The sequence below is a fragment of the Oryctolagus cuniculus genome, chromosome 13, assembly GCF_964237555.1.
Source record: "Oryctolagus cuniculus chromosome 13, mOryCun1.1, whole genome shotgun sequence".
NCBI lineage: Eukaryota > Metazoa > Chordata > Mammalia > Lagomorpha > Leporidae > Oryctolagus > Oryctolagus cuniculus.
Genome location: NC_091444.1, coordinates 23557 through 50088, shown reverse-complemented (window position 1 = coordinate 50088; position 26532 = coordinate 23557). Strand labels below are relative to the sequence as shown.

The window sequence follows — 26532 nt, the reverse complement described above, 5'->3', positions numbered from 1 at the left end:
GAGCAGTGTACTCGGCGTGTGGGCAGCCGAGTTGGGATTGGCGGAGGAGGACTATAAAGGAGGAGAGAGACGGCATGCACCAGGGAACATCTAAGGGGAACATCTAGCTGAAGGAACACCTGTGCAGCCGCCGGCCGGCGGTGTGCCGCTCCCCTGCGGAAGTGGGGAATGTGGCCAGGGGGAACTGCCCTTCCACGGAGGTGGAAGGGATAGTAGCCAACCCGGGAAGAACCAGCAGCAAACCCGGGGAGGGCCGAGCAGACGAAAGAACAGTGCAGGGTCCTGTGTCGTTCCTCCACGAAGAGGGGGAGCGACACCTTACTCCTGGTGTGCTGGCCGGCTGAGGCTGCTGGGCCCTGCGTCCAGGGCGGGTAAGGAGGGCAGGGGCTTGGCTGCTGCACCCTCCCTGTTGCTAGCTGGGGGCCACTCTACGCTCATTGCTGTGAGCGCCTTGTATCAACTCTGACACCATGACGTCGCCTCAGATCTGGCAGGAAGCAGGCGGCCGCCCTCCCCGGGTCTCAGCAGTGCTCCATGGGCTGGGTGTCTTGATGCAGTGGTGGGTGGGCGGGAAGGGCCCCAGGGCAAAGGGCTGAGCTTGAGAGTTGTGGGGCAGGTGCAGCCAGCACCTGCAAGGCTGAGTGTCCAGTTCTACCCCTGGCCTTAATACCACTGAGGTTGAAAATGTGAAAAGACAGGGCAGGCACTGTGGCCAGTGCTAGCAGTGCCAGCATCCCATATGGGCGCGGTTCGAGTCCAAGTCCTTGGGCCCCTGCACCCATGTGGGAGACCCAGAAGAAGCTACTGGCTTCGAATTGGCCCAGCTCTGGCCATGGCAGCCATCTGGGGAGAGAACCAGCAGCTGGAAAATTCTAACTCTGCCTTTCAAATAAATAAACAGAAAAAGAAAGTGAAAAGGCAGAAAAGGAAGGCTTGGTGCTGCCACAGTCCCCGTCAGAGCTTTGGCCGTGACTGTCCCAGGCACTCTCCCTCGTCTGGGATCAGGCGCCCAGAGCTTTGACAGTGCGTCAGCAGGGCTGCCCTGTGGCAGGTGCAGGCTGAGGCTCCACACACCTGCCTCAGGGCTGACGGTCACCAGATGCCCCCAAACATGCGTGTGTGTGGATTGGACTGCTCTGAGATGGTGTCCCCAGCACGTGCCAGTCAGCACTTCCCAGGAGCAGGTGTCAGTTCTGTCCCTGAGTAGCCCCTGCTGTGCCCAGCCCTGCTGAGAATCCACTGGGCCCAGTGGGGGGCAGGGCATTGACGGATGACGCCTGTAAACTGAGGCATGGAGAGTATAGGGCACTGGTCTCAGGGACCATCCTCATGGCAGTGGTAGGAGTTGGGCGTCTGGCCCTTGCAGGTGCCCAAACTGACAGGTCTCAGACCTGCTGTGGAGCTGGAGAGATCCACGGCCCAGCGTCTCAGGCAGTGGTCCCGGCTGACAAAATCTGTGGAGTTGTGCTTGCTTGAAGTACAGAGCCCGACCCGTCCTAGAAACCCGGAAGTCTGAGCAGCCCGTGGGGAGACCCAGAATGTGGCACCTGGGCCCTGCGGGAGCTCCCGTGGCCGTCCGCGGCCCTGGTTCCTGATTTGATACCAGAGGCAGCAAGGCTGGTGAGCTTGGCCGCAGGACCTCGCGGCTTCAGCTGTGGCCCTGAGCACCCCAATTTGTGCATTTTCACAGCAGAACCTGGGCCCATCCAGGAGATGTGGGCACCCCAAGGGCTGGCCGTGCCTCTCGCCAGTGCCTGGCACCTGGCCAGACTCCCTGAGGCAGCTCCACACTGAGTAGGACCCTGAGCCCAGACTGCAGAAGGACAAGACAAAGGCAGGCGTGGCGGGCGGCCCAGCGTCCACAGGGGAGCCCCGGACACCCTCCAGGGATGGCAGGGCAGCTGCTCAGTCCTGGCACCGTGAGCAGGGTGTCAGAGCCAGCACCAGCAGCTTGCTTCCTCGGGCCCAAACACGGCCTGAGAGCTGGGCACAGCCTGCCAAGCGAGGCCGCTGCCTTTTCTGAGCAGGTGCTCTGGCTCTGCAGGAGACAGGAAAACTTCACAGAGGATGGAAGCTGGGAGGAGGATCTGGTGATGCCAGGGCCTTCCCACAACTCCCCAATTAGCCTGGAGCCTGGTGAGTTCCGTGGGACAGGCAGAGTCAAAGAGCCTTTGAAACAAGATTCGAGTGGCGCTGGGGAGAGGAGGCTGAAGCTGGCACGTGCGTGGGCTCCCAAGACGTCGGTTGGACAAAGGGAAGGGCATTCCAGCTGTGAGGACTGGCGAGGGGATGGGTGGTGGGCGAACAAATGTGTGAAGTGGAGACCAACTCCCCTGCCAGTAGTCCCCACCAGGCCAGAAGTCAGTGGAGCCCCAAGACCCTGGGTCCCAGCCGCCTCGATGACAGGGACCTGGGATGGAAGGTGGCTCCTAGGACAGCCAGGCATCCCCATGGCACAAGCCCAAGATGGGCAGAGGGGCCTAGACTGCAGTGGCAGAAGTGGGTTAGGTCCGAGCACCACGGTCAGTTTTACCCTTGGGTGATTTAGCCTGGTTGTAACATGGACGCAAGCAGGCTGTCCTTGAAGAGACAGGGTCAGTGTCAGGGCTGTGTCCTCAGTGCTCTAGGACATGTGCAGAGCAGGCAGGGCAGGGCCCATCTGAGTCCCTGGGTCCCGGCCTCCGGGAGCCCGTCACACGCACGGGCAGGCCCTGGCCCCACCTCCCACCTCCCACCTCCCAGCGGCTCTAGCCTGTGCTGCAAGCCTGGCTGCTCGCCCTCCCACTGCCGTGTCTGAGGCTCGCTTCCCCCGGCCTCCTCCAAAAGCCAGCCTCGTCCAGCATCAGCCTGGCAGCTTCAACCCACCCAGGGGCTCTGGATGCGGCCTTGGCCCATGGGCTACCAGCAGGAAGGTGGCACCTCTCCGCCTACACTGCTGCCGTCTATGTCCCCAAGGAGACGGACTATCTGAAGCCAGAGTTGGTGCCACTTTTTGTTCTATTTAGAAAGTCGCAATGTTGGGTGCCTTCTGCAAATCACAGGAGGCTGTTGAACGGCTAAACCCCACCCCCACCTGCCAATCAGGAGTGGTCTTCCCTCGGGCTCCCCACACTAGGCACCAACCCTGTGCTCTGCCCCAGGCTGCAGTGTGCTGTGCTGATGCTTTGTGGGGTGGACCTTTGTCATCTCCAAAAGCTGGTTAGTGGCCTAGTGATTCTGTGTGCAGGGATGGAGTGTGTGTTTGAGCTCAGCAGCTGCCCATGCAAAACAGGGGCTGAGGCCAAGCAAGGCTCCCGTGCATACCAGCCAGGACCTCATGGGGAGCTGGGAGTCCCAAGGGACACCTCTGGCCCTGGCAGTTTGATTCCGGTCCAGAGGGCAGGGTCTGCACCACCCTGTGCCACCTACCCTCTTCCCTTGTAGCAGCTGTCTTCTGACCTGGGGGAGAGCAGGGTCTGGGTGCCCCCCCTTGCCGTGAGCAGACGTCACTGGTGTGATCTGTAAAGACCAGAGACGTCTAGAGCCTGGCCCAGCACTGGTAGGCGGGGTGCAGACGCTCAGTGCTCCGGGATTTAGCCTGGTTTCCATTCTCCCCAGCTCCTACTCCCATTCTTCCCAGCTGGGAGGGCAGGTCTTCATCATACAGAGAAAACAAGGTCCCTCTTGTCTCATTGTGAAATTTCTCCAGTTTTGTGATGTCAAGGCCAGGCGTTGGGGTTCAGGAGCTGCCAGGGATCCCACACACTTGTGGTTTCCTGGTCAGAGAGGCTGCTCTGTGCCTTGTGGGGGCAGGCGGGTGTTCAGGGTGCCTGGTGGTGAGACCCTCCTGACGACATCTTCCCCCACCCCTTCCTGTGGGTGGTGGGGCTCTGAGAGCCCTTCCCTCTCACCCCTGGCCTCCAGGAGTGTCAGAGAGAGGAGGGGGCTCAAGGGGCTCCTGCTACAAAGGCCTGTGGAAGCTACTGGCGACCCCTCAACCCTGTTCTGCCGAAGTGGCACCGCAACCTGAGGGCCTCGGCCGGTCCTCGGTTGTGGCCAGCTAGAGGGACACCATAAGGCATGGCAGGAGCTGCAGCTTCGCTTTGTAATGGTTTAAGGTTGGCACGTGGGGTCCGCTCCCAACAGTCCTGACTCCCTGCTGCCCACGTGCCCACTCAGAGCTGCTACCAAGAGGTGCAGCTGGGGACAGGGAAGCAGCTCCAGCCCCGCATGGCAATGGCAGAGGCAGAGTGCGGGGTGGGGCAGCCGGCCTGGCTGGGTCTGCAGACGAGACCCCAGCTGCTACATCTCTGCTTCCCTGAAATTGGTCTCTCGCATTCAAATGTCCTAGAAATGCTGAGCAGTCTGGCAGCCAGGTAACACTGCTAGCTGCTGCCGCACCCAGCAGGGCTGGGGGACTGGAGGCCAGGCCTCCAGGATTCTGCTCACCTGGGGATAAGGAGCCAAGGCATGCGGTGGACTCGAGCCCATTTGTCCCCACACTCCATGTTTCTGTAGGGCTGGGGGAGCCCCTGTCAGGGACTGGGCCTGATGTGAGACTTGGGAGCCAGTGAGTACCCCTGACTCCTCTGCAGGGAAGGGTCAAGAACTCACACAAGTTGACACCGCTTTGGCACGGGAGGAGACCCATATTTTTTACCCAGTGCTACATAAACTCATGGCCTTAGGTCTTCAATGCAGTCTCCTTGCCTCTCCCTAAGGTGATCAATCAAATGCCCTGCCACAGCCCCGGGAGCCGGTGCCGCTGTGACCTGTTTTGTTGATAGATCAGCTCTGGGCAGCAGCGCTTCTGTGTCACCGTGGGCTGGGCCTCTGCCGCAAGACACGCATGGACAAGCTCTCTGCGTGGGCCAGCAGCTCCTCCACAAGAGCCAAGCCCAGCCCCGCAACCTTGGCCCCGTTCACCTCCAGGATCTCGTCGCCCACCCCCAGAAGCCCTGAGTACAGCTTGGCCGTGTTCAGATCAGCCATCGCCTGCACGTAGAACCCTGGAAAGGAAGAAAGGAGACGCTGGCAAATGAACCCCAGTGAAGACTTGCACTGCTGGGCAGGGATGGGGATAGGGTGGTTAAAATCCTAAGGCAAATTGAAATTCTGCACTACTGAAGAGCCACGTGGCTCACCCTCATCTTCGCACGCACCCTGCCCGGCCAGGGCCATTCCCAGGATGCTCGGCTGCATCCAGGAGCGTCTCCCCTCTCCTGCCTCCTGCTCCCCGTGCCTCCCGTGAGACCTCAGCAGGGCAGGCAGGCAGCCAACACCAGAGGAGGTGAAGGGCAGGCTGAGAGAAGCAGCCTTGTGCAGCCACGGCCATGCAGAGAAGGCTCACGGGGGCCAGGGGGTAACACAAGGCAGGGGGCTGTGCACGGAGATGGGGTGCGCAAACTCTCGGGTCCCGTGGAGAGGGGAGGATGCAGCAGCCGTGCACGCGCAAGGCCGATTTCAGAGGGTTGGGGCCCAGACACCTGGCTTCTGACCCCTGCCGGGGCAGTTCTTAGCGGTGCGTAACCAGCAATGAGCGGTTTCAGCTGGAGACCGAGGGACCAAACTGTCCCCTTTAGGGACCCTGCTGAGGAACAGACTGCGAGGAAACGGGAGTGAGACGGTGAACCAGGGCAGCAGCTTCCTGTCTGGCAGGGACTCGCGGAGCCTGCGGGCAGCAGCGAGGCGACTGTCCGCACTGCACTGCAGCCCAGTGAATTCGTCCATGCTGTCAGCTGCACGGAATAACCAGTCCCTCAGCAAACTGGCTCAGAGCTGCCTGCGAATTGGCCAGGACCAGCCCCTCACCATTCCCGTGTGCACTGCTGTCCTGCCTGACCATCCCGTCTCCTGGACCACGCACAGTGGTTGCCAGGGGCAGCCTGCGGCCCTGCAGGGTGCAAACTGGACGTCAGGTCTCTACTTGGCCTCCAGCGGCTCCCTTAGCGCGAAGCCAAAGCCCTCACCACAGCACGGACCCTGCCGCCTTTTGAGCTCCCCGCTGCACCTCATGTGCTCGGCAACGTCCAGCAGCTCCCCACCAGGCAGAGCCCACCGCCCCTCAGGATGCCTGCACTGGCTGTTCCCTGTGCCCCAAGCTCCGCCCTGCATTCAGGTACGGCTTGGCTCAAGAACATCTAGGCACAGCACCGCACCCACCACCCTGGCTTCCAGGGTTTTCACTGTAACACACAGCACGTGATGGGCAAGAGGGTGACGTGGCTGTCGCCTGCCTCCCGGGACGTGCGCTCCTAGGGACAGGGCCTGGTCTGCTGTCCCCAGAGTCTGGAGCACACAGTGGGGATGCTGAGACAGTGCACGGTGGGGCGGATGCTCCTCCAGAATGGACAGCGCTGACCCAGGAGGTGCCGCACAGCACCCACAGCCCCTCACGGAGCCCAGCAGCAGGCTTCTGAGCACATCTCCCGTGTCAGTCTCTTCCCTGCTCTCTTCCCACCCCTCCCTCCCCACCTCAGCCTTCTTCCCTGCTCATCCTATCTGAGAACTAGTTTCCAGGTTCTCCTGCCTGAGGTGCACCCTGGACCACAGACTGGGTAAAGGCCTGGGCAAGCCTCAGAGTGAACCGAGCAGTGGCCGCAGTGCAGAATGCATCCAGTGCCCCTCGCAGTCTCTGCCAGTATGAGTCGGGCTGACTGGGCAGTGGCCAGGGGCCTGGAGCCCAGACGCATCTGTCCAGGCCCCTCCTGTGTGCCCAGATGTGGCTGCAGCCACGACAGGGGAAGCGCTGAGAACCGGTCCCTCTTCAAGAGCCTGATTTCCAGGTGCATCACAGCACCCTGCCTCTCCAGCACCCACCAGCTCCTCGAAGCTCAGCTGCCCAGGTGGGGGTCCTCCAGGGACAGAGCCCTGGGTGCCTCTGCAGCTCAGGAGGAGCTCTGGGCTGAGGGTGGGCTGCGAGTTCACACAGTGCCTCACCCAGCTCCGGCCCCAGCCAGTGGTCTACCGAGGCCCCTGGGACGGGGAGGTGGGGAGGGTGGCTGGAAAGGGAAGGGGCCTACCTGAGTCCCGGCGCCCATTCCCAGAGGCCACACAGAAGCCGAAAGTGCCGTCCGGGGAGCGCTGCAGCTGTAGCTGGCTCGTGCCGTCCGGGAACACCTCCACCACGCGGCCCACGGTGCGAGCCAGGCTGGGGGTGCCCACGTCCTCCACGCTGAGGGCACGCCGGGGCGGGGCCCTGGCTGTGCTGTGCAGGGCATGGAACACGTGAGGCAAGGCCACTGCTTCTGAGGCCTCTCAGACCTCAGAGGCTGGTGCCAGTGATGTCCAGCAGCAGAAAGCTGACCGGGCCAAGGCGGGCGGCTCCCCTGGCTGCCAGGGCCCAGTGCCTGCTGCGGAGCTGGAGAGGCGCCCTCACCCCACCCCAGCCCCGCTCCACGCAACCTCTACGAAAGTCTGGCAGAGCTCTAACCACACGTAGTAGGGCAGCTCACCTATAGCCTCTCAGAGAGGTCACAGGTCAAGGACACACTCTGCTCCCCTGCAGCAACCCCAGGCCGCCCTGGGCTCAGCCGCAGGCCAGGGCACATGCACCCCCCGCCCCGCCCCACTGTCCTCCCCCGGCGCGGGGCCCTGACTGAGGCAGGAAGAGGCCATTCCCTGAGCTCATTCTCCGACCACACGGCCCTCTCTCACCTGCCAGCCACTCCGTGGCCCCCCGGCTCTGCCACCAGGTAGAGGCTGGACCGGTCCCCCTTGCCGCTCAGCAGGGCATGGAGGCTGTGGAAGGAGGCAGCTCCGTGATGCTGGTGCCAAGGTGAGCCCTGTGGGAGAAGCCCGCATCGCAGCTGAGAACCCGCACCTGGGACCCGGCCAGCCCACAGCTGAGGGCCGCAGCGGGCGTGGTCACTGCAGGCGTATAGCAGGAGGCGCTGTCAGATGCCTGGAGTCCCTGACACAGTGTTTTGCTTTTATTAAATGTTAGCTGAAATGACTTCGTGCAGAACCTGGTTTCTAGTTGATCAGCACACAAGTGAAAGCAGAGGTGGCTGTTTGTCTCAGTGGTTAAGATGCCCCTTGAGACACCTGCAACCTACACCACAGTGCCTGGGGTCGAGTCCTCACTCTGCTTCCGATCCAGCCTCCTGCTGATGCCCCTGGGAGGCAGCAGTGATGGCTCGAGTGCCTGAGCCCCTGCACCCACATGGAGCTCCTAGAGACCCTGGTGGAGCTCCTGGCACCTGGCTTTGGCCTGGCCCAGCCCCTTCTGTTGCAGGCAACTGGGGAGTGAACCAGTAGATGGAGAGCTCTGTCTCTCTGCCTTTGAAATAAATGTTTAAAAAGAAAAAGGAAAAGCAACTTAATTAAGGAATAGTGCGTACAATTTTAGAGTTGAAAGTCTTAAATATCTTGTGATCCCTTAGTTTCCCTCTTAGGATTTCTTTCATCCAAGATTTGTACTAACAAAAGCCCTAAATGCATGTTGTGACTGCTGGACTTAAGACACCAGGGATGGGTGTGCAGGGAAGTAGAGTCAGGCTTAGGAGGCCGGGGGCAAGGGAGGAGCTGACGTTGAGCAGAGCCATCCAGGTGAAGTAGAATGGCAGCACGTATGATGGTGTGGTGCCTGGAGCTGTGGGAGCTGTGGGAACGGGTTGGGTCCTGGGGGCCAGACCAGGGGGCCAGACATGGCGCCTGGGGCTGTGGGAGCTGTGGGGACGGGCTGGGTCCTGGGGGCCAGACGTGGCGCCTGGGGCTGTGGGAGCTGTGGGGGACAGGTTGGTCCAGCCCTGCTGTGGGCTGCTGGATGGTGTTGGTAAGAACCACAAGATAAGAGGAGGCACCTCTCCAGGGGGTGAGCAGTGCTGCACATGGTACTTGGTGGCCCAGGGAGTCCCTTCAAAGTGGACGCTGCAGCCTCATCCCCAAGGAAGGAGGCCTCTAGGGGTGGCTGGGTCGTGAGGCTGGGACTCCCCTGCTGCCACACAGGCCGTCTGTGAGGAAGTGACCCTCACTAGACCCCAAGGCTGCCAGTGCCTTGATCTCGGGCTTCCAGCGGCCAGAATTTCTGCCGTCGGAGCGAGCACGTGGCCTGTGCCCTAGCAGCTTCAGCCCTGTGTCCCAGCTCAGCCTCCTGGGGGAAGCCACGCTGAACCCCGACCTGAGGAGCCGGCTGGGACGGGGAGGGGAGAGGCAGGTCACGGGCGCAGGCTCCCTCCAGGCTGCACGGCCTGCCGGCCTGTCAGGTATCTCTGGGGGACACCTTTCGCCTTTATCTGAACATTTCTGCAGCACCACCCTGCCTGCTCCCCTTCCTGCCCTCCCTCTGAACTCTGTGACAGCATGGCAGTGTCCTTTCCTGTGAGAATTTGCAGAGGGGGTGGCTCTGATGGCAGTGACCCCGCATGCCTCGTGCTGGGCAAATCTAACTTCACAAGAAAAGGGAATTTGGGGGGCACAAGGTCGCTGCGGCTGCCTTGTTCCCCAGCTCGCAATCTGCTTCTGTTTCTGCGACTTCCATGCACTTAGCCATCCAACAGCCAAGCACAGACCACGTCCCAGGCACCATCCTTGGTGAGAGAGAGCAGTGGAACCTGCATCGGGCCTCACTCTCGTCCCTTGTGCAGCCTGAGAAAGGAAAGCCCCCACGCCCCATCGTCCCCGCTCTGTTGCAGGGAATGGAAGGGACGCGATGCCTGGGATTACCTGGAACCAGGCAGGGTTTCCAGAGGCCTCCTGAGAGCTGAGGGCTGCTGCAGGTTTCTGACATGCCTGGGGAGGGGGCCTACAGCCTACCCAGTGTGTACTGAGTGCGTATCTGGAACTCACTGACATTACACATGCTGGGAGAATAAATATGGCATGGTCTTCCCTCAAGGAATTCTAAACTCAGTAAAATGCTGTGCAAGGAGTTCCAGGAAGGGGCCCAGGGGAGCCCTTGGAGCTGATGGATGAGCAGATGCCAGGGCTGAAGATGCACTCAGCTGAAAGCCTGGGGGAGCTCAGATGCAACAGTGTTGAGTGCTGAGGGAGATTAGGGGTGGAGATCCCAGGTCTGCACCTCAGACCTGGCTGGGAGGCTGTTAGGATCTCCGGGTGTGCCAAGATTTGTGCCTGGACTATGTAGCCTTGCACAAGGCTCTGGAATGACCAGGCCACTGGCTCTGCAGGGTTTGGTGGGGGGCGGGGCAAAATTGGGAGCGAGCAGGAGGCAGGAAAATGGTGGGGCCTGGGTGTGGGCAGCAGGGGAGGGGGCGTTGCCTGCCCTGTGTCCTGAGGGGCCACAGTGGGGAAACAGCAGCTTCCCTTGCCGAAGGCCTCTTGCAGAACACTCCGCACCTGTTTTCTCCTTTCACTGCATTCCCTGGGGGCTACACCTGCTCCAGCCAGGGCGCCAGGACTCACCAGGTGCAGGGCCTGCAGCGATGGGGCTCTCCTTGCTCCAGGGGTGCTGGAGTGCGGTGCTGTGGCCGGCACAGCGGGGTGCAGCTGCTCCACGCTGCGGCTGCGGGACGTGGCCAGCTTGGGCCGAGCGCTCTGACCCAGGGTGGAGAAGAACTTTCTCAGTCCCAGGCTGGACACAAGGCTGCTGCCCCTTTTCCTGCTCCTGCTAGAAGCCGTGGCTGAGGCTGGGTCAGGTGCTGCACTGGCCTCTGGTGATGCCCTGGAACACACCGGGGCACGACAGGTGGCTGAAGATGGCTGAGGGGTGATGATGGATGCTGTGCCCTAGGGCCCCATGGGCTCCAGAGCCTTTGGCCCTCTTGGGGCCAGGAACTCCCACACGGCCGGAGACAGAAAGGCCGGCCGAGGTTCTCCGCCTGGTCACTGTTAGGCAGAACAGTGTGGGTGAGCCCCTGCCGTGGCACTCAGCACTCCGTGTGGGGCTCCCCACGCACTCACTGACCCGCTCAGTGGTTCTTAACCTTTCTTGGGCCTGGGCAATGGTCCACCAGCAAAGCAAGCCCAGCAGAGTCAAGGAGTCCTCTCGGCCTCAGGGAGCAGCACCTTCAGCCATGCGACCACCCCACCCGGCACCCCGTCCCCACCCCCTGCTGCTCTCACTCACTGGGGCAGCACACATCCTGTGGAATGCAACCGTGTCGTCTGCAGGGCCCCCTCTGGTTCCTGGCTGGATTCTGGCTCCGAGGCCAACGAGATGGTGATGCCAGTGGCGTGGACGGTGGCGACGTCTGCTGGAACAAGCACAGCATCCTGCATCAGCCAGATCTGGCCCACAGAGGCAGGGGAGCAGCAGAAGCTGGGAAGAGGTGGCCACTCGGTGGGCGATGAAGGCAACAGTGAGACCCCCAGGAGTGGCACGCGAAGGTGGGGTACCCTCCCAGGTGGTCAGGGCTGAGGGCCCCTCCTCAGTGTCCCTGGACTAGAGACCAAGGGCCAGGTGTCAGCACAGCATCTGCACATGGGGGTGAGCAGTGAGTGAGGCTGGCAATGCTGCATCACCGCCCTGCTCTGTCTGGCACACAGGGGGAGCAGGAGCGAGTTCTGCGTTCCTGGAAGGCGAAGCTTCTGTCGCTCTTTCTAACAGCCCTCGCAATCGCTAGCACCTCTGCAGCACCTACAGCCTGCTCTGTAGCAGTGACTTCAAGGGCTCCACGAGACAGGAACCATTACTGCCCTCACTGTGCTGAGGAGGTGAGGCCTGCTGCCCGGAAGTTCTTAGAGCAGAAATCCTGCAGGAAGGGTCAGGGGCAAGCCGGCAGCCAACCTCAGAACCTACGGCCAAGCCTGGGCGGCAGGGGCACTCAGGGGAGCCTTGCTCCTCAGGGTGCACGTGAGCAGGAAGTGCAAGGCCCTCGTGGTCTTTCCTGTCTGACCTCTCCTCCATCCTGGATCCTCCCCAAGCAATCCCAGCCCCAAGCACATCAGAACCACAAGCACAGCACCCTGTGAGCTCTGTCTAAAGCCAGCAGATACAGTGGGATCAGAGCCCAGGCCCCGGATTCACCAAGATGAGGGCCCAACCAAAGGGCAGAGAGGAGCCGCCTGCACCCTGCAGAGCCTCACTGCCAAGCCTGTCAGGCTGCCTGGCAGGACAGGATGCGGGTGGGGGCCAGTGCCAGAGAGGAGCTCCAGCTCACGACAGCAGGGCTATGCCCGCTGGGTGCTGTGTCCTGCAGAGACCACATCTGCCTGTCCGCGGAGAGAGCCTCCAGGGCAGAACCCCAGAGTCGCCTCTGCATCCCACTCAGGGCCTCACTCAGGGCCGGGCCCAGCACAGGCTCCGCCAAGGTCAACACTGAGTGTGTGAAGGCATGGAATGCAGTGGAGAATTTGAAAGGTCAGGGCCTGAGCCATGTGACTGCAGGGTGTCTACTGCTCTAGGAAAGCAGCAAACCCTGCAGCTGCTGCCCATCCTGCTTCCCCCTAAAGCCCAGGCCCCCAGGAGCCACTGAGCTCATCGCTTCCGTGTGGGACTCAATGTTCCCCCCACTGCCTTCTGCACCAACCTGCCTCTCCCAGGGGAGCTGGTTAACTCACCCCAGACACATCCAGCCCTACTAATCCACTGGCATTCCCAACACCTGTGGCTCCAGGGGCTGCGGCAGTGGTGTGTGGCTGTCACCAGACATGGATACCAAATGCTGGGAGTGTCACAGACCTGGCCTGGGCCTCTGCTGCACAACCACCCAGGGCGTGAACCAGTGGCAACCCCTTACCGTGTCCATCGCTGTCCGGGGCTGGCTCTGGCTCCCAGCCGCAAGGGCGTTCCTCCAGTCTGCCCTCGCAAGGTTCCTGTGGCCCCCCAGACGGGCCACTGCCACAGTTGTTGGGGGCTGGGGCCAGCAGAGGGTACTGGCCCAGGGGGCTGCAAGGCTGGGCCTGTGGTGGTGGGCTCGGCTCACAGGTCCTGACAGCCTCTCTTCTGGAAGGAGCTGGAGGCAGGTGCACAGCTGGTACTGTCCTCCTGCGAGACGGAGGGGTGGGGGTTCTCCTTGATGAGGGAGGGGCTGGCCGCAGGGCGTGGTGAGGGGCACAGGGCTCTGTGCAGCTCTGGGGCGGGGACAAACAGGGCACGATTTCCAGAGAGTTGTGGTTTGTTTGGGCTTGGCTGCTGGACTCACAGCCTGTCCTCCATGGAGCCCTGGAGGCCGCAGAGTGGGCCTGGTGACTTCCCAGCCCTGGCCCAGGCTGTCTGTGGGACCCCAAGGAAGCCCCCTCAGATGCCAGGGCAGGCTCAGGGACAGCATCTTCTCTCAGGAACGAGGTCCCCTCAGGCAAGCATCCTCCGCCTCCTTCCTCCTGCCCCACGTCCATATCTGCAGCCCCACTCAGGTGAGGCCGGGCCTGGAAGCCCAGGGGCAGTTCCACCTCAGCCCTCCCGGGCCCCTCCAGGCCACCGTGGTGCCGTTCACAGGTGCTGCTGGGCCAGAGCGTCCCCACCTCCTCTTTTCTGAGCTGACAGCTGTCCAGGGCAGGGTCCTCGCCTTCGGGGTCCGGGATGCTTCCAATGTGTGTTTCTCGGATCCAGCCCCCATGGAACCCTGGCTCAGCAGACAGGAACAGAGGGGTGCTCAGGCCCCACTGACTGTCAGCGTGGAGCTCCTGGGGGACTCCCCTGTTGGGAAGGGCCTTCCCCTCAGCAGGGCATGGGTGCCCCGCGTAGGAACCCCAGGCTGAGCACTTCCTCCGGCTGCCCACAGACCTCGCGTCCTGGAGCCGGAGGCCCCCCGCAATGTAGTCAGTGAGGTCTGGCTTCGAGCGCAGGGCACCCTGGTCCATGGCCTGTAGCACTGTGCTCAATACTTGGCGCTGGCGCTCCTGTAACCGCTCCAGGTAGCGGAACTCGGCCTCACAGGCAGACTCGTCCTCAAAGCGCACGTGAGCCGCGAAGGGGCCCCACCTGGGCCGGGGAACACTCGCATGGCTGAGGCTGTGGCTGCAGGAGGAGGTCGTCCTGGGCTCCAGGGTGGGGCTGCCCTGGCCATCTCTGAGCAAGAGACAGGAGGAGAGAGGTCACAGGCAGGACTGGGTGCCGTCTCCCACGGTGCTCTATGCCACAATCCCCAGCTCACCCCAAACCACATTCCTGGGGGGGTCAGTGTAGCTTACAAGCCCAGACTGACCCTGAGCCAGGGCACCAGGGAAAATCTCATGCATGCCCCCAAATCACACACCTGCAACCTGCGTTCAGCTCTGCCCTCAGCTCTGGCTCTGGGAGACACCCACACAGCCTGCACCACAGCCCCCCCCCCCCCCCCCGCGAGTTACAGGCCACTGCGCAGAGGGACTGAGACCCATAGACAATGTCTCTTCTGAGCCACTAGGTCAGAACCATGTTCCCCATGTCCTCATGCTTGGACTAGCCCCCCAAGCCACCCCTACCCCCGCCAGGCATCTGCTAAGTGCATGGGATTCACAGGGTCTCTCGTGACTGCTTCCACATCGCAGGCACAGTGTCACGCAGTGCCCTTCACCCAGCCTCACTAACTCATTCCAGGCACGGGACGAAGTCCGTGGTCACTGGGGTGCAGACAGGCCCTCCATGAACCTTCCTCCCCAGCTCTGGCCCTACCACCCACACGTGGGCCCTGCAGGCTTCTCGCCCCGCCCACCTACCCAGCCCTCTGCATCTTCCTAGATGGCCTGCGTTTAGCCCGGTCATTAAGTCACCATGAGTGATGGTTAATGTTGAGGTCAACCTGGCTGTGCCCTGTGCCAGTCTTCTCAATGTTTCTGTGCATGTGGTCTCTGGATGAGATTAACATTTAAATCGGTGGACTGTGGATAAAGAAGACTCCTCCATGGTGAAGGTAATTCGCTGAATCAGCTGAAGGCTCAGAGAACAAACAGACCTCCCCTGAGCAAGAAGGGGCTGTGCTCTCCCCTGGGGCCTGGGCTGCAGGTTTGGGCTCACCGAGTCCACACGAGCGTGTGTGCATGCCCTGCTGGCTCTGCGTGTCTGGAGAAGCCAGACCAACACGTCACGGTAATCTGCCACTCACTGGCCATCACAGACAAGGAAGAGATGAGAGCCAGAAAGGACCTGAGAACACAAGATGCTGGCCCCTCGGCAGCTGGAAAAGGCAAGTTGTGGGACTTCTTTCTCCCTCGGGAGAAGGGAGAGCCAGACCCTGACCAAGGCAGGGCCTGGACGTGGGAAAGCAGCCACCCCCTTGCGATTACCCAGGATGGACACACACAGAGGCTGTCACTGCTTGCATACTTTATGTGTTAGGTCACTGCTGTCAGTCCCCAGGACACCTAGGAAGCCCTTCCTCCCCCACCATCTCCACAAGCAGTGAAACTGCTCCGGTGCAGTGTGCATGCCGCAGTCTGCCCAGGCTTGCCCAGACTCTCAACGTGGTCTTATGAAGAACTGTGTGAGAGGAATCTGAGGGCCACCTCCCGGTCCTGTACCTGGGTGCATCAGGAACTCTGGAGGGAGCTGCAGTGTGGCTAACGGCTGCCCTACTGCTTCTCGGCCTTTTGGCTAAGATCAAGTGTAATGGCTGCCCTAATGGAGCTCCTCTCCTAACTTCACTGCCACCCAGCAACTGAGAAGAGAGGAGTTCAGATGACGGCAGGAAGAAATCATTCATGCTAATGATGACTGTTTCCAAGCTGTTGGCTTCTGGAACCACCCGTGTGCCCACTGGACTGGACGGTGTGCCCTGCAGGTGTCCTTTACGTGTGAATGAATGACCCTGCCTGGCTGGCTCAGGACCGAGGGTACCACTGACCATTCCCAGCCATCTGCTCACTCACCCTCATAGCCCTGAGGGTCTGGGCTCTCCTGAGACATGTGTGGAGCACAGGGTGAGGTACAAAGGGCTCTCTTGGGGGTCAAGAGTGGGCTTGAGAGGTGAGAGTTAAAACTGCCCAAGACCAACTCCCTGAAAAGCTCCAGAGAACTAGCTAAGGCTGAGAGCTCCGGGCACTGCACCTCATGGGACCCCAGGCCTCCACTCCCACTGTGAGCTGAGCTGGCTGAGGGACGCTGAGCAAGGTCCTGCCATGGCCTGCTGCTCCACACCCAACCCTGATTCAGGAGTGGTTCTGACATCACCAGGTGCGATGCTTACATCACCAGGTACCACTTAGAGGTGCTACAGCCCCTTCTTCAGGGCCTCTCCTAGGCCTGATGCCAGATGCCCACACTGTCCAGGAATGCAAGGGATTGTGGGCAGTGGGCAGCGGGCAGCCCCCAACTCCTGCTACTACCCCTGACCCCAGTAAGCACTGACTGCTTCAGGAGGAAAAAAAATTTTTTTAAGAAAAAAACTACTGTTAAGCAAATACCTTTGCCCATTTTGAGATTTGAGCAGATCTTGCATTAAGAGGACAGCTTGCTTGGGGCTGGTGTTGTGCTATAGCGGGTAAAACCACCGTCTGCAATGCCAGCATCCCATATGAGCACAGGTTCAAGCCCCAGCTGCTCCACTTCCTATTCGGCTCTCTGCTGTGGCCTGGGAGAACAGTGGAGGATGGCCCAAGTCTTTGGGCCCCTGCACCCACATGGGAGACCTGGAAGAAGCTCCTGGCTCCTGGCTCCGGATTGGTGCAGCTCCGGCCATTGCAGCCATTTGCAGAGTGAACCACTGGATGGAAGTGCGCGCGCTCTCTCTCTCTCTCTCTCTCTCTCCCTCAGAAAATGAAAAAGGACTGCTTTTAAGTAACACACTGCATGTTGTCAGCTCCTCTGTGTCCTGGAGCTCACACAAAGACACAGCACAGTGCCCAGGGCCCATAATGCACAGGCACTTCAAAAGTTCCTGGAAAACAGAATTAAAAAGCAAACTTATTTTGCAGCAAAATTTTTGAGATGCATGCATACAGAGGGGCTTCAAACATCCGTGGACAATCTCTATCAGGGAAGCAGTGCACATGTATTTCAAAACTGATTGCAGCAAAATAAACTTTTCTTTTAATTCTATTTCTCCACAATTTTTTAAAGTACTCATATTTTTAGACTGTCCCATGAACATGTTTTATTTTATTTTATTTTTTAAATATTTATGTATTTACTTAAGAGACAGAGTTGCAGACAGAGGGAGAGACAGAGAGAGGTCTTCCATCCACTGGTTCACTCCCCAAATGGCTGAAATGCCTGGAGCTGGACTGATCCAAAGCCAGGATCCAGGAGCTTCTTCACCGTGTGGGGCTGGTGGTCAGCTCTCTAGAGAACATGCGTGTGGAGTCTGTGCTCACTCGGCTGTGGGGTCACTCTGAGGCTGGTTGTCGGCTCTCTAGAGAACACATGTGTAGCGTCTGGGCCTCACCTGTGCTCGCTCAGCTGTGGGGTCACCGTGTGGGGCTGGTGGTCGGCTCTCTACAGGCACTCTTGCCTGTCTAGTAGCCCAGGAAAGGAAGGCTCCAGCAGCAGCAACAGGCTCAGCACCCCTGACCCAGGAACAGGAGGTACCCTACTGAGCACCAGCTCCGTCCTCGCCAGCCAGGTGGCCAGCAGGAGACTGCCCGTGCTCAGACACAGCAGCTCCTACACAGGCCCCAGGCCCATGGCCTGCTCTACTGGTGACTGGAATTTCTGGGGAGGAAAAGGAAATCCCAGCTTTCCAGGCAGCACAGAAATGTAACAGGAGGAGTCCAGGTCTCATGAGCCCTCTCAGCGGCCTCAGCTTTTACATACAGGTGGTGAGCTGAGCCCTCCTGGAATTTACTCCAAAGGTAAAAATACAGCATTTGTGTTCTAAAGGGAAAAATGTGGGCAAGGGCAATCCCTTAAGTTGTCTTCAATCCAATCATTCAAATCCACAGGCAACCAGCAATGTTGGCAACAGTGCGTTAGAGTGGGCTGAGGTTTGAGACAGGAGCAGAGAGAAGGTGGCAGTTGGGCAGTAAGCAGGTCCCACACCTGCCACCTCTCCAGGTGGGGCCCAGCAGGTGTGACACCTGCCACCCTCTAGGAGAGGACCCTGGTCAGAGCCAGGCCTGTCACCCTGGAGCCGAGTGGCCTCTGGAGGAGCCTGCTTTGCCCACTGGTGCTGTCCGCTTGCACTGTGAATGTGTTGTGCACAGGCTCCAGAGTCTGCACACGCCGCTGTGTGACCCGCCTGCGGGTCCCCCTCCCAGGCCCTGGGTTCGCTGTGTCCTGCCTCCTGCTAGCTGTACCCATCCTCACAAAGAGTCAGAGCTTATGCTTCTGGGGGCTGCCCAATGTCTACACTGAATTCCTAAAACATTTTATTTTGGGGGGAAGTGGAGACAGACAGCTTCTAATCACCGATTTATGCCCAAAATGCCTACAGTAGTCAGGGTTGGACCAGGCTGAAGCCAAAAGCCAGGAACTCCAGCCAAGTCTCCCATGTGGGTGGCAGGGACCCAAGTACTTGATCCATCACCACTGCCTCCCACGATTGCAGCAGCTGGAAGCTGCGGTCAGGAACTGGGGCAGGCATCAGACCCAGGCACTCTGATGTGGGACACAGGTGTCTTCCCTGGTGTCAACCACTACGCCAATGCCTGCTCCTCCACATCCGTCTGCTCCCAGAAAATGCTCTCCACTGCCTGGAAAAGCCCTCTCGTCAGGCTCACCCCAGTCGCCCAGACCTAGGGTGAACGCCTCCTGAAGACTGCCCCGGCCCTCCTCCCACCACCTCTCCCAGGCTGCTCTCTGGGAGGAGTGACACACCTGGGCTGCACCTAACCAAGGCCTGGGGCTGTGGCACTGCTGCGCCAACGCAGCCTGCCCCTGCCGCGTGGTGTGATGGACCACGACCTTTAGAAGCATCTGCAGCAAGCCAGCCATCTGGTGTCGACATTTCAGCTCTACCCTCGGGATTCACCAGCACTGCCAAGTCAGAGCAGTTCCTTTCTGGGCACAATAGCTGCTCAAGTGGGTCATGCTGCCTTTCAGTAGCTTCTACGACCAGGGCGCAGCCTAGCCAAGGGAACCTCCTGCAGAGCTGGTGACGGGGCTGCCGGGAGCTGCTGGAGTGACCTGGGGAAGAGGAAGGCCCACGACGGCCTCTCCCGGCCGTGGGCGCTGTGTGGCCTCATGCTCCTGCCTGGCTGCATCCCTGAGCACAGGGCTCTGGTCACCCTGCCCACGGCTACTGCTGCGTCCACAAAGCCTGCTCCCCTCGCGAGCCTCACTGTGCCTCCCAGGCCGGTCCAGGGGTTCCCCGCCCAGGCCACAGTCCACAGCAGGGCGTCTGCTTCCTGCCTTTCTGGCTGCGACCTCAGTGCCCACCCTCCAGAGCCCAAGTCAGCACCTGTCATTCATCTGCGTCTCGGTGTCATCCCACCACCCCCTGCGGCCGACCCTTCCTTGGCACAGCCCTCCCAGCCCCACTTACCGGCTGCCCTGAGCGTTGGTGAGCACAATATCATGGCTGGCACGCAGGGGCTGGGTCCTGGCCTTCATCCGGGTGCCCTGCAGCACACGCTTGGCTTCCTCATGCCAGGGGCTCAGCGCGGGCTCCAGCCTGAGACCAAAGGCCCTGAGGGCGGCAGACAGGCAGGGCAGGCGGCAAAGGATTAGGAGAGGATAACACGGATTAGGACTTTACCAGCGTCATGTCCCAGCACGGCCAGGAAGGCCCGGCTTGGGCCACTTTCCCCTGAGGACAGCACACACCTGGGCCCGGCGAATGGCCCTGGATGGCTGGGGCTGGGCTGGGGAACCATCAGCCTGGTGGATTTGCTCAGCGACTGCAGGCTGAGACCTCAGCAGGCTCCAGGAGAGGGCAGGGGGATGCAGACCTCTCCTCTGTCCGTTCCCTGGCAGACAGCAGGAGCTACGTGGGAGAGGGGAGTGGGGAGGGAAGGGCCCGTGCCCCGGCAGGCAGACGTTTCATGCAGCAGCTTCCTGTCTCTGCACCAGGCACCCTCACTGCAGCACACAGCAAGGCTGGCCCCCGCCCTGGGAGGGGTTCAGGCATTTGGGGGAATGACATTGTTATAAATCCTGGTGTTTTCATTCTCCTGGTCCCAATCCAAACTTGTCAGGCACCAACTCAGAACCCATAGGCCCTGAGCTGACAGCAATTAAGCAGGACTCAAACCAAGTCAGCAAGTGGCTCAACTGTCGTAAAAGGCAGGGTCACCCATCAGCCCTCACCACCCCCAGAGCTGCCCCCTTCCAAGACAGCATGGCCTGAGCGTGGCAACACCAGCAGCCACGACCCCCCAACACAACTGTGTCCCCTCCCCCCAGCCTGACTGCAGGCAGGTGTTTTCTCCGCCTGCCCCACAAGGGTGCTTGGAGCAGAGAGGGATGCTGGCACATGCTCCAGGTCAAGCACCAGCTGGGAGCAGAGTGGACGACAGCCATCCCCAGTCCACAGATGCAGGCATCTCCATGCACCCCTCCTCTGTCTTCTTAGGCCCCAGGCCAACCCCAGGATGTCCGTGGCTGGGTTCAGACACATTCCCTGACCTGGCCTCCGTGTCCCCAGGTCACAGGTGGGGCTGTCCTCACAGCAAGGCTCCCCAGAAAGCACAGCTGACTCAGATCTCAGATCTCCAGCCCCTGCCCCATCCCACCCCTCTCTCCTCTGATGGGAAGGTGCCAGGGGGCTTCCTGGATCACAGAGGCGTGCGTGGAAAATGACACAGCTCTGAGGCCTCCAGGAGGGGCCCCCTTGGACAAGCTCTGGGCAGATAATGCTTTCCTTTCTCTCTTTTTCTCCTTGTTACTTGCATCTAACCCCGCACTGGGGCTGAGGGCCAAGTGTGGGGGGGAGGCACCATCTGTGCCTGTGGACCCTGGCTGGGCACAGGCACAGCTTTGGAACACAGAGGGCGTCACGGGAGGGTGTGAAAGTGAAGTCTAGGCCTGCTGCCCCGGGAAGCCCTCCCCGTGCACAGCTCCCAGGGCAGGCAGCTGAGAGCAGCTGCACTCCCCAGGGCTCCGGCTCCATCTGCAGAGATAATGAGGGCACCATCCCGGAGAGGTGCCCTGCAGCAGCAGGCCCCTGGCTGCCCACCCACACGTGTGGAGCCTTCTGCCGACAGCTGTGGCTCCCTGGCTGCCAGAGGGCGTCTGTCACGAGACCTGGCAGGCAGGCAGGAAGACCTCCGGGCAGCTGGCCAGATGCTGCCAGGATCAGCCTTGCCCCGGGTCCTAAGCTGCTTTCCAGTGAGGCTGTTTCCCTGCTGCTCCCTCCACTGGGAGCGGTTGCTGTCTTTTCTTTAGCTGCCCTGCTTTGGTTCCTGGCAGACAAAGCTGGCTTCTCTGCTTTTCAAGGCTTGGAGACATCCATGCAGTCACACATAGCAGGTGGCAGAGGGGAAGCTGCCTTTACTGTCTGTGGCCAAGGCCAGCAGAGCCATGGCAGAGTCGTCTTGTGCCTTGGAGAAGGGAGGCCCCACCTGCCATGGTGGGACGGTGGTCATTTCCTACTCTCCCACCTCTGCCCCCAGAGGCAGGAGCATCAGGTGCAGTACCGGGGGTGCTGAGCCTGTGCTGGTCTAACTGCCCACTCACCCTGGCCACACCACAGCTGTCCAGCCTCAGGGTGTCCAGCCCTGCAGGCAGAAAGGTACAGACCCTCCCTTCCAGAAAGACTTTTCAGTCTAATCCGACCCAGGATGCCCCTCCCACCTTGAATGTACTCTTCTCCTTCTGCCATGGCTCAGGACACTGCCCATGAAGAACAAGGAACCCCACTTCCCCCCGGGGCACCCCAGGGAGTCCAGCTTCCCCAGAACACTGGTGAGGAGCTGCAGCAAAGTCTACAGAATACCATGGTGAGGGGGAGACAGCACATCCCCTGGTTAGGAAAGCAGGAGGTAGGGTAACACCTTTGCCCTTGTAACTTTTCCCAAATTTTCGTATCCATTATCTCGCTTCAGCCTCACAATAAACCTGAGAAGTCAGCCAGACAAAAGTGATTTCCCTCACTTTAAAGGTAAAGACACCGAAGCCTTGGCCAGGAAGTGGTCTCCAAGGACACAGAGCATGGAGCTGGCAGTGTTCTCTGCCCAGTGGCTTTGCTCAAGTAGAAGCCAGGCACCCCCGGGGGCACCTTCCACAGGCTCTCAGGGAGGATGATCCTGGGGTCCCAGCAGCGCAGGAGTTTGCCTGGCCCTTGCCTCTGTGAGGTCTCCACTGTCCTGATGCCAAGCAAATGGCAGAGAAGGGAGAGAGAATGTGGGCTGTGACTCACCCGTTCTTGTCTGAGTCCTGCAGGGAGAAGCCAGGGTCCCCATCCTCGTCCCCCGCTGGTCGCTCTGTCCCCAGAACAGAAGCAGACATCAGGGCAGAGCCAGAAACAGGGCTCTCAGCTGCCACTTAATGAACCTGGAGGAGAAAGGAGTCTCCAGCGCACTTACTCCCCAGAGCGCTCCACACCCTTCCTGCATCCTGGTCTGGGCCGTGGAGGCACAGCGACTGCAGGTGGGCATGGCCACGGCGGCGGCTGAGCCAGTGGGACAGGACTGCTTGCCCGGCCCAGCAGATGGCAAGGGGGTCCCCAGGGAGTGGAGGGTATGGCACTGGAAGGGCACAGAGGAAGCACTCTGCAGTAGGCTTCAAGCTAAAGGGGGAAAGCCATCATGAGCTCAGCCCCCGAGCCCAGAGGGTGGCCTCCCCTGCTCTGAGGCTTACGGGTCGCTGTCTGTGAGGGGTAAAGAATCTACGTCAGAGCCAACGATGAGAGGTGCCTGATGATTGTGGTGAAGGACAGCTGTCCCCTCCCTCTTTTCCTACCCCCTCATGGGTAACCCCTTCCTGCTGGCCCAGCACCCACAGCTGCAGACTGAGCCTCACCTGGTGCAGCTCTGCCCCGGGACAGCGTCCAGGCTGCAGCTCCCGCCTGCAGGGGGCGCAGCCCTGAGGCATTCAGTGTCTCCTGCAGCAGCAGGCGGTTCCTCTCCACCTGGCCAGACAAGGACAAGGCATGGCCCCCTGTGCTCAGAGCCCCTGGGTCTCCGGCTCTCCAGAGCCCCTCCAGCAGGGTTGCCCTGGGGACAAAGCCTTCCTCTGACGTCAGGGATGCGCTGTCCAGGGGTGCCCCTGCGACCAGGGGACACGACTTCCCTTTCTTCAGGTGGGGCACGTGGGTGGCTTTCCTGGAAGGACCAACAGCCCCAGGCCGGCCAGGGCTGACTCCATGCAAAGGGCTCTCTTGCAACGCGCCAGGCCCTGTTGGAAGACCCCCCACACGGTCAGACTCTGTCCATTCTGCTTCCGAAAACCATGGGCTCCCTCTGTTCTGGCACTCGAGCTCAGGGTCAGGAGGCCTGGGAGGCACGGGTTCCCCATTCCTGGCAAGCTCCGCCTCACCGACACCGCTGTCTGGCTGTACGTCGGTCAGGTTCCGAGCCTGGAGGGTCGCCATAGCATCTGGCAGAGCAGACCCCTCTGAGGGGGCTCCTCCTCCGCCCGCCTGCACCTGTCTGCAGGACGGTTTCTTGGGTGATGACTGCTCACGGGGGGCAGGGCAAGGGTTTGCCCCCCGCTGACCTCCTGCCATCTTCTCCTTCAAAGCCCTCACCTTGGACTCCAGCACAGAGGGGCCTTGGCGTTGCACCCTCCATGCCCCAGGAAGCTGAGAGGCCACCAGGCTGCCTGCTCTGTCTCCCCGAGGGCAAGGCCAAGGTCTCAGGAGGCGTCTGACGTCTGGCTGTGGCTCAGAGCCGCTTCTCTCCGTGGCCGAGGTCCCCTCCATGGAGCTGGCTGTGCTGCTCCCTGGCCTGGGCCCTCTGGGTGGGAACAGACAGAGCTCCTGACACCCAGCACTGGGCCAACTCCAGTCACCTGCTGGGTCCCCAAAGTGCACACATCGAGCCCTGTCCAGATGGTAGTGACACAGCAAGGATAACGTGGAAGCTTCTGCACAAGTTCAAGTCATTGGATAATAGAAATGTGACTGTTTCGGTTTTACAGACCGGCCAGATGAAACCTCTGACAGCCACTCTCCGTCTGCCGAGTGTGGACCAGCGTGGAGCCCAGTGGCGTGCATCTGCTGCGAGCTGATGAACTCTTCCTTTACCACAGGGACCTCAGGAGACTCCTTGCACCAAGCAGGATCTGAGCCCCAGTGCACGGCCTGGGGCCAAGCTCAGAGGACTGGGGTTACCAGGCAGGGCTGCCGCTGTGTTCAAACACACGCTCCAATAATCCCGACACAGCTCTGCCCAAACCGTACATCATGCTCTCCTTTAAAGACGGAGAAAGTAAGGCAGAGAGGGAGGGAGGGAGGCAGGGAGAGAGAGAGAAACATCACACAGGTGCTAAGGGAGGTGCGGTTTGGAACCCTTCTTCCCAAAGGCCTCACGGTCACTCAACCCCACCCTCTTACTGGGCAGTCCCAGTGACTTGCCAGCATTACCCAGTTTAGGGCCCGGGCCATGCTCAGGGCTTCACAGGGAAGGTGGGGTGTTCATGTGCACACATTCTTGCCACAGTGTCCTAGTACCTGACGGCTATGGCCATCTGGGGTGCGAACCAGCCTACAGAAGTTCACTCTAGTGCACGCTCTCTCTCTCTCTCCTCTTTCAAATAAATAAATCTTTTTAAAGATGTTTATTCTGCTGAGAAACTCCGACTTCAACGTCATCACCCAGACATGCCCCACTATAAGTAAACGTGGCGTCTGAAGTCCCCGCGTGCGCAATCTGCACCCCAGGAGCTGCTCCCGGCACACACTAGGGGTCACCAAGCCCCTCTGCTCTTGTTGTCACAGTTCGTTCACGCACGTTTCAGGTATTCGCACGCTTCCCGCAGGCCGGGAAGTTCCGGGCCGCCTACGGGGCAGTCCTGGCCGCGGGGACTCCAGAAAGAGCCAAGCCCTGCCCTGCTCCGCCCTGCCGAGGTCCGGCCCAGAGCGCGGCTCCGCCACGTAACGGAGCAGCTTCTGAGCACTGGTGGGCAAGGTGTGGAGGAGCGAGACGCGGCCTGCCAGGCCCAGCGAGCGCAAGCACCCGGCCCGGCCCCAGCGCCAGCTTCGCCCCGAGTCAGGGGAGCCGGGCTCCAGGGCCTGCGGGGCGGGCCTCCGCGACCCTCTCCGCCGAGCCTGAGCCCCCACCCCCGCGCCGGCGTCGGCGCCCCGCACTTACTGTGCCGCCGCCGCGGTGGCCTCCGTCCCGGAGAAGCGAGGCCGCCCCCGCCTCTCGCTCCCGGGCGCCGCGGAGCTCGGGGCCCGCCCCCGGACGGGCGCGGCGGATGGGAGGCCTGGGGCGGGCCGGAGCCTGCGGATCTCGGGCGGCGCGGGCTGTGGGCGCGCTGCAGGCGATGTCGCCGTGAGGCCATCCTGGCAGGACGAGGCCGTGGCTTCGGATTTCGGGGAGGACGCGGGCAGACCCCGCTCTCGGGCCCGGGCCTCCCGCACACCCTGGCCCCTGCCCCAGCAGAATCTGTGGCGGTGACCCGGACCCTCGGGGCTGGCTTCGTATTTCCTCTCGGTCTCCCTTAATTCCAAAGCTACTTCTGCTCAGGAGACAGGCAGCCGCGGGGCGCCGGGAGCGGGCGCCGTGGACGGGGAGCGCAAGCTGAGAGGGCCGCCTCCCGAGGGTCAGCCTTAGCCTGCAGGGGGCACCTGGGCAGGGCCAGCACCGGGCCTGGGGCCTGGGGGCCTCTGCTGGGAGCTGCGGGTCTGGAGCAGGCGACATCACTGGAGGGAACCCTGGTCAACAGCAGGCCCCGGGCGGGAGCATAGAGGACAGCCGGTCTCCAGAGCCCAGGCCCTGCTGTGTCCAGGCGGGCATTCACGGCTCTTTGCTTGTGGGTTCCCGTCTCAGGCAATACAGAGAGCTGTTGTAGGCCTGGGCACGCTGGGCTAAGCACTCAATCCCCATCTCATGTTACAGCCTTGCTGCAGATAGGGACCCCGAATCCAGGCCAAAGACGGAGAGCCGCTGAGTGACAGTCTTCCAGACCCCAGACCCTGGCTCAGCACACTGTGCAGTGCTGTCGCCAGCATCTGTGTGTTCAACATGGGAAGATCTAGTTGAAAAATGTCAAAAGAATTGGTGAAAAATCACAAAGTGCTATGGTGCTCAGAACGTGGTCAGACCTGTGTGGAGCCTTCCTGTGAACTCCTGACAGCCATGCGAAACCGCTCCCGGCAGCGTCAGCCCTAACAGTGCCAGGACCCATTGCTGGAGCCCCTGGCGGGTGGAGGTGCCCCGCACAGGGTCTCAACAAGCCTGCAAAGCCCTGTGTCTCCACTTCAGGCAAACGGCAGTCAGTGGCTTGCTGAAGCCCACAGCGGGTCTCACTAGGCCCTGAGCTCGGGTCTGGCTGGCTCCGAAGTAGGGCCTCGCTCCCTCCTTTCAGAGGCTACTCTGAACTCAGATCCCAAAAGCTGATTTCCACGGCTGCTGCTCCCTCTCTCCCCCAAGAAGTTAATGATCTGTAAGGTCCAGCAAAAGTTTAACCTTTAAAAGAACCTGCTCCCAACCCTCTGAGAGGAAAATTACCAGCCTCAGTTTATTCCTTACATTTATTACTTTGCAAGGAAGAGGATGGGGTGTCATTCCTATAGAGGATTTAAAAAGTGTCTGTCCTGGGCCGGCACGGTGGCATGGTGGGTTGGGCCACCACCTGTGGCCGCTGGTGTCCCGTGTGGGCTCTGGTTCCAGTCCCAGCTGCTCCGCTTCTGATCCAGCTCCCTGCTGGTGGCCTAGGAAAGCAGCAGAAGATGGCCCAAGTACTTGGACCCC

General features: G+C 60.9%; 2 protein-coding genes across 8 annotated transcripts in view; one reads left to right on the top strand and one right to left on the bottom strand.

Annotated features, from left to right (window-relative positions):
* The window catches only part of STX6 (syntaxin 6), a 61177-nt gene extending 56289 nt beyond the window's left edge, over nucleotides 1-4888 (top strand). The window contains exon 8 of the mRNA XM_051841021.2: nucleotides 4701-4888. Coding sequence (XP_051696981.1) covers nucleotides 4701-4750 — 50 coding nt within the window. The 3' untranslated portion in view covers nucleotides 4751-4888. The remainder of the gene's footprint in view (nucleotides 1-4700) is intronic.
* On the bottom strand, nucleotides 4608-25054 carry KIAA1614 (KIAA1614 ortholog). Of its 7 annotated transcripts, XM_051841015.2 has the most exons (11): nucleotides 24928-25054; nucleotides 23364-24028; nucleotides 22637-22745; nucleotides 22035-22098; nucleotides 19221-19364; nucleotides 12621-13891; nucleotides 11009-11135; nucleotides 10345-10603; nucleotides 7636-7763; nucleotides 7002-7186; nucleotides 4608-4988 (listed from the first exon to the last, which is right to left on the bottom strand). In XM_051841015.2, the coding sequence occupies exons 2-11, from the start codon at nucleotides 23535-23537 to the stop codon at nucleotides 4795-4797; spliced, it is 2655 nt and encodes an 884-aa protein (XP_051696975.1). In that variant the 5' UTR covers nucleotides 23538-24028; nucleotides 24928-25054; the 3' UTR covers nucleotides 4608-4794. The 7 variants fall into 7 exon arrangements, with proteins under 7 accessions (XP_051696975.1, XP_069912319.1, XP_069912322.1 ...); XM_070056218.1 differs by having other exon boundaries at nucleotides 22637-24028; XM_070056221.1 differs by having other exon boundaries at nucleotides 7002-7181; nucleotides 22637-24028.
* Nucleotides 25055-26532: the final 1478 nt, after the last annotated feature.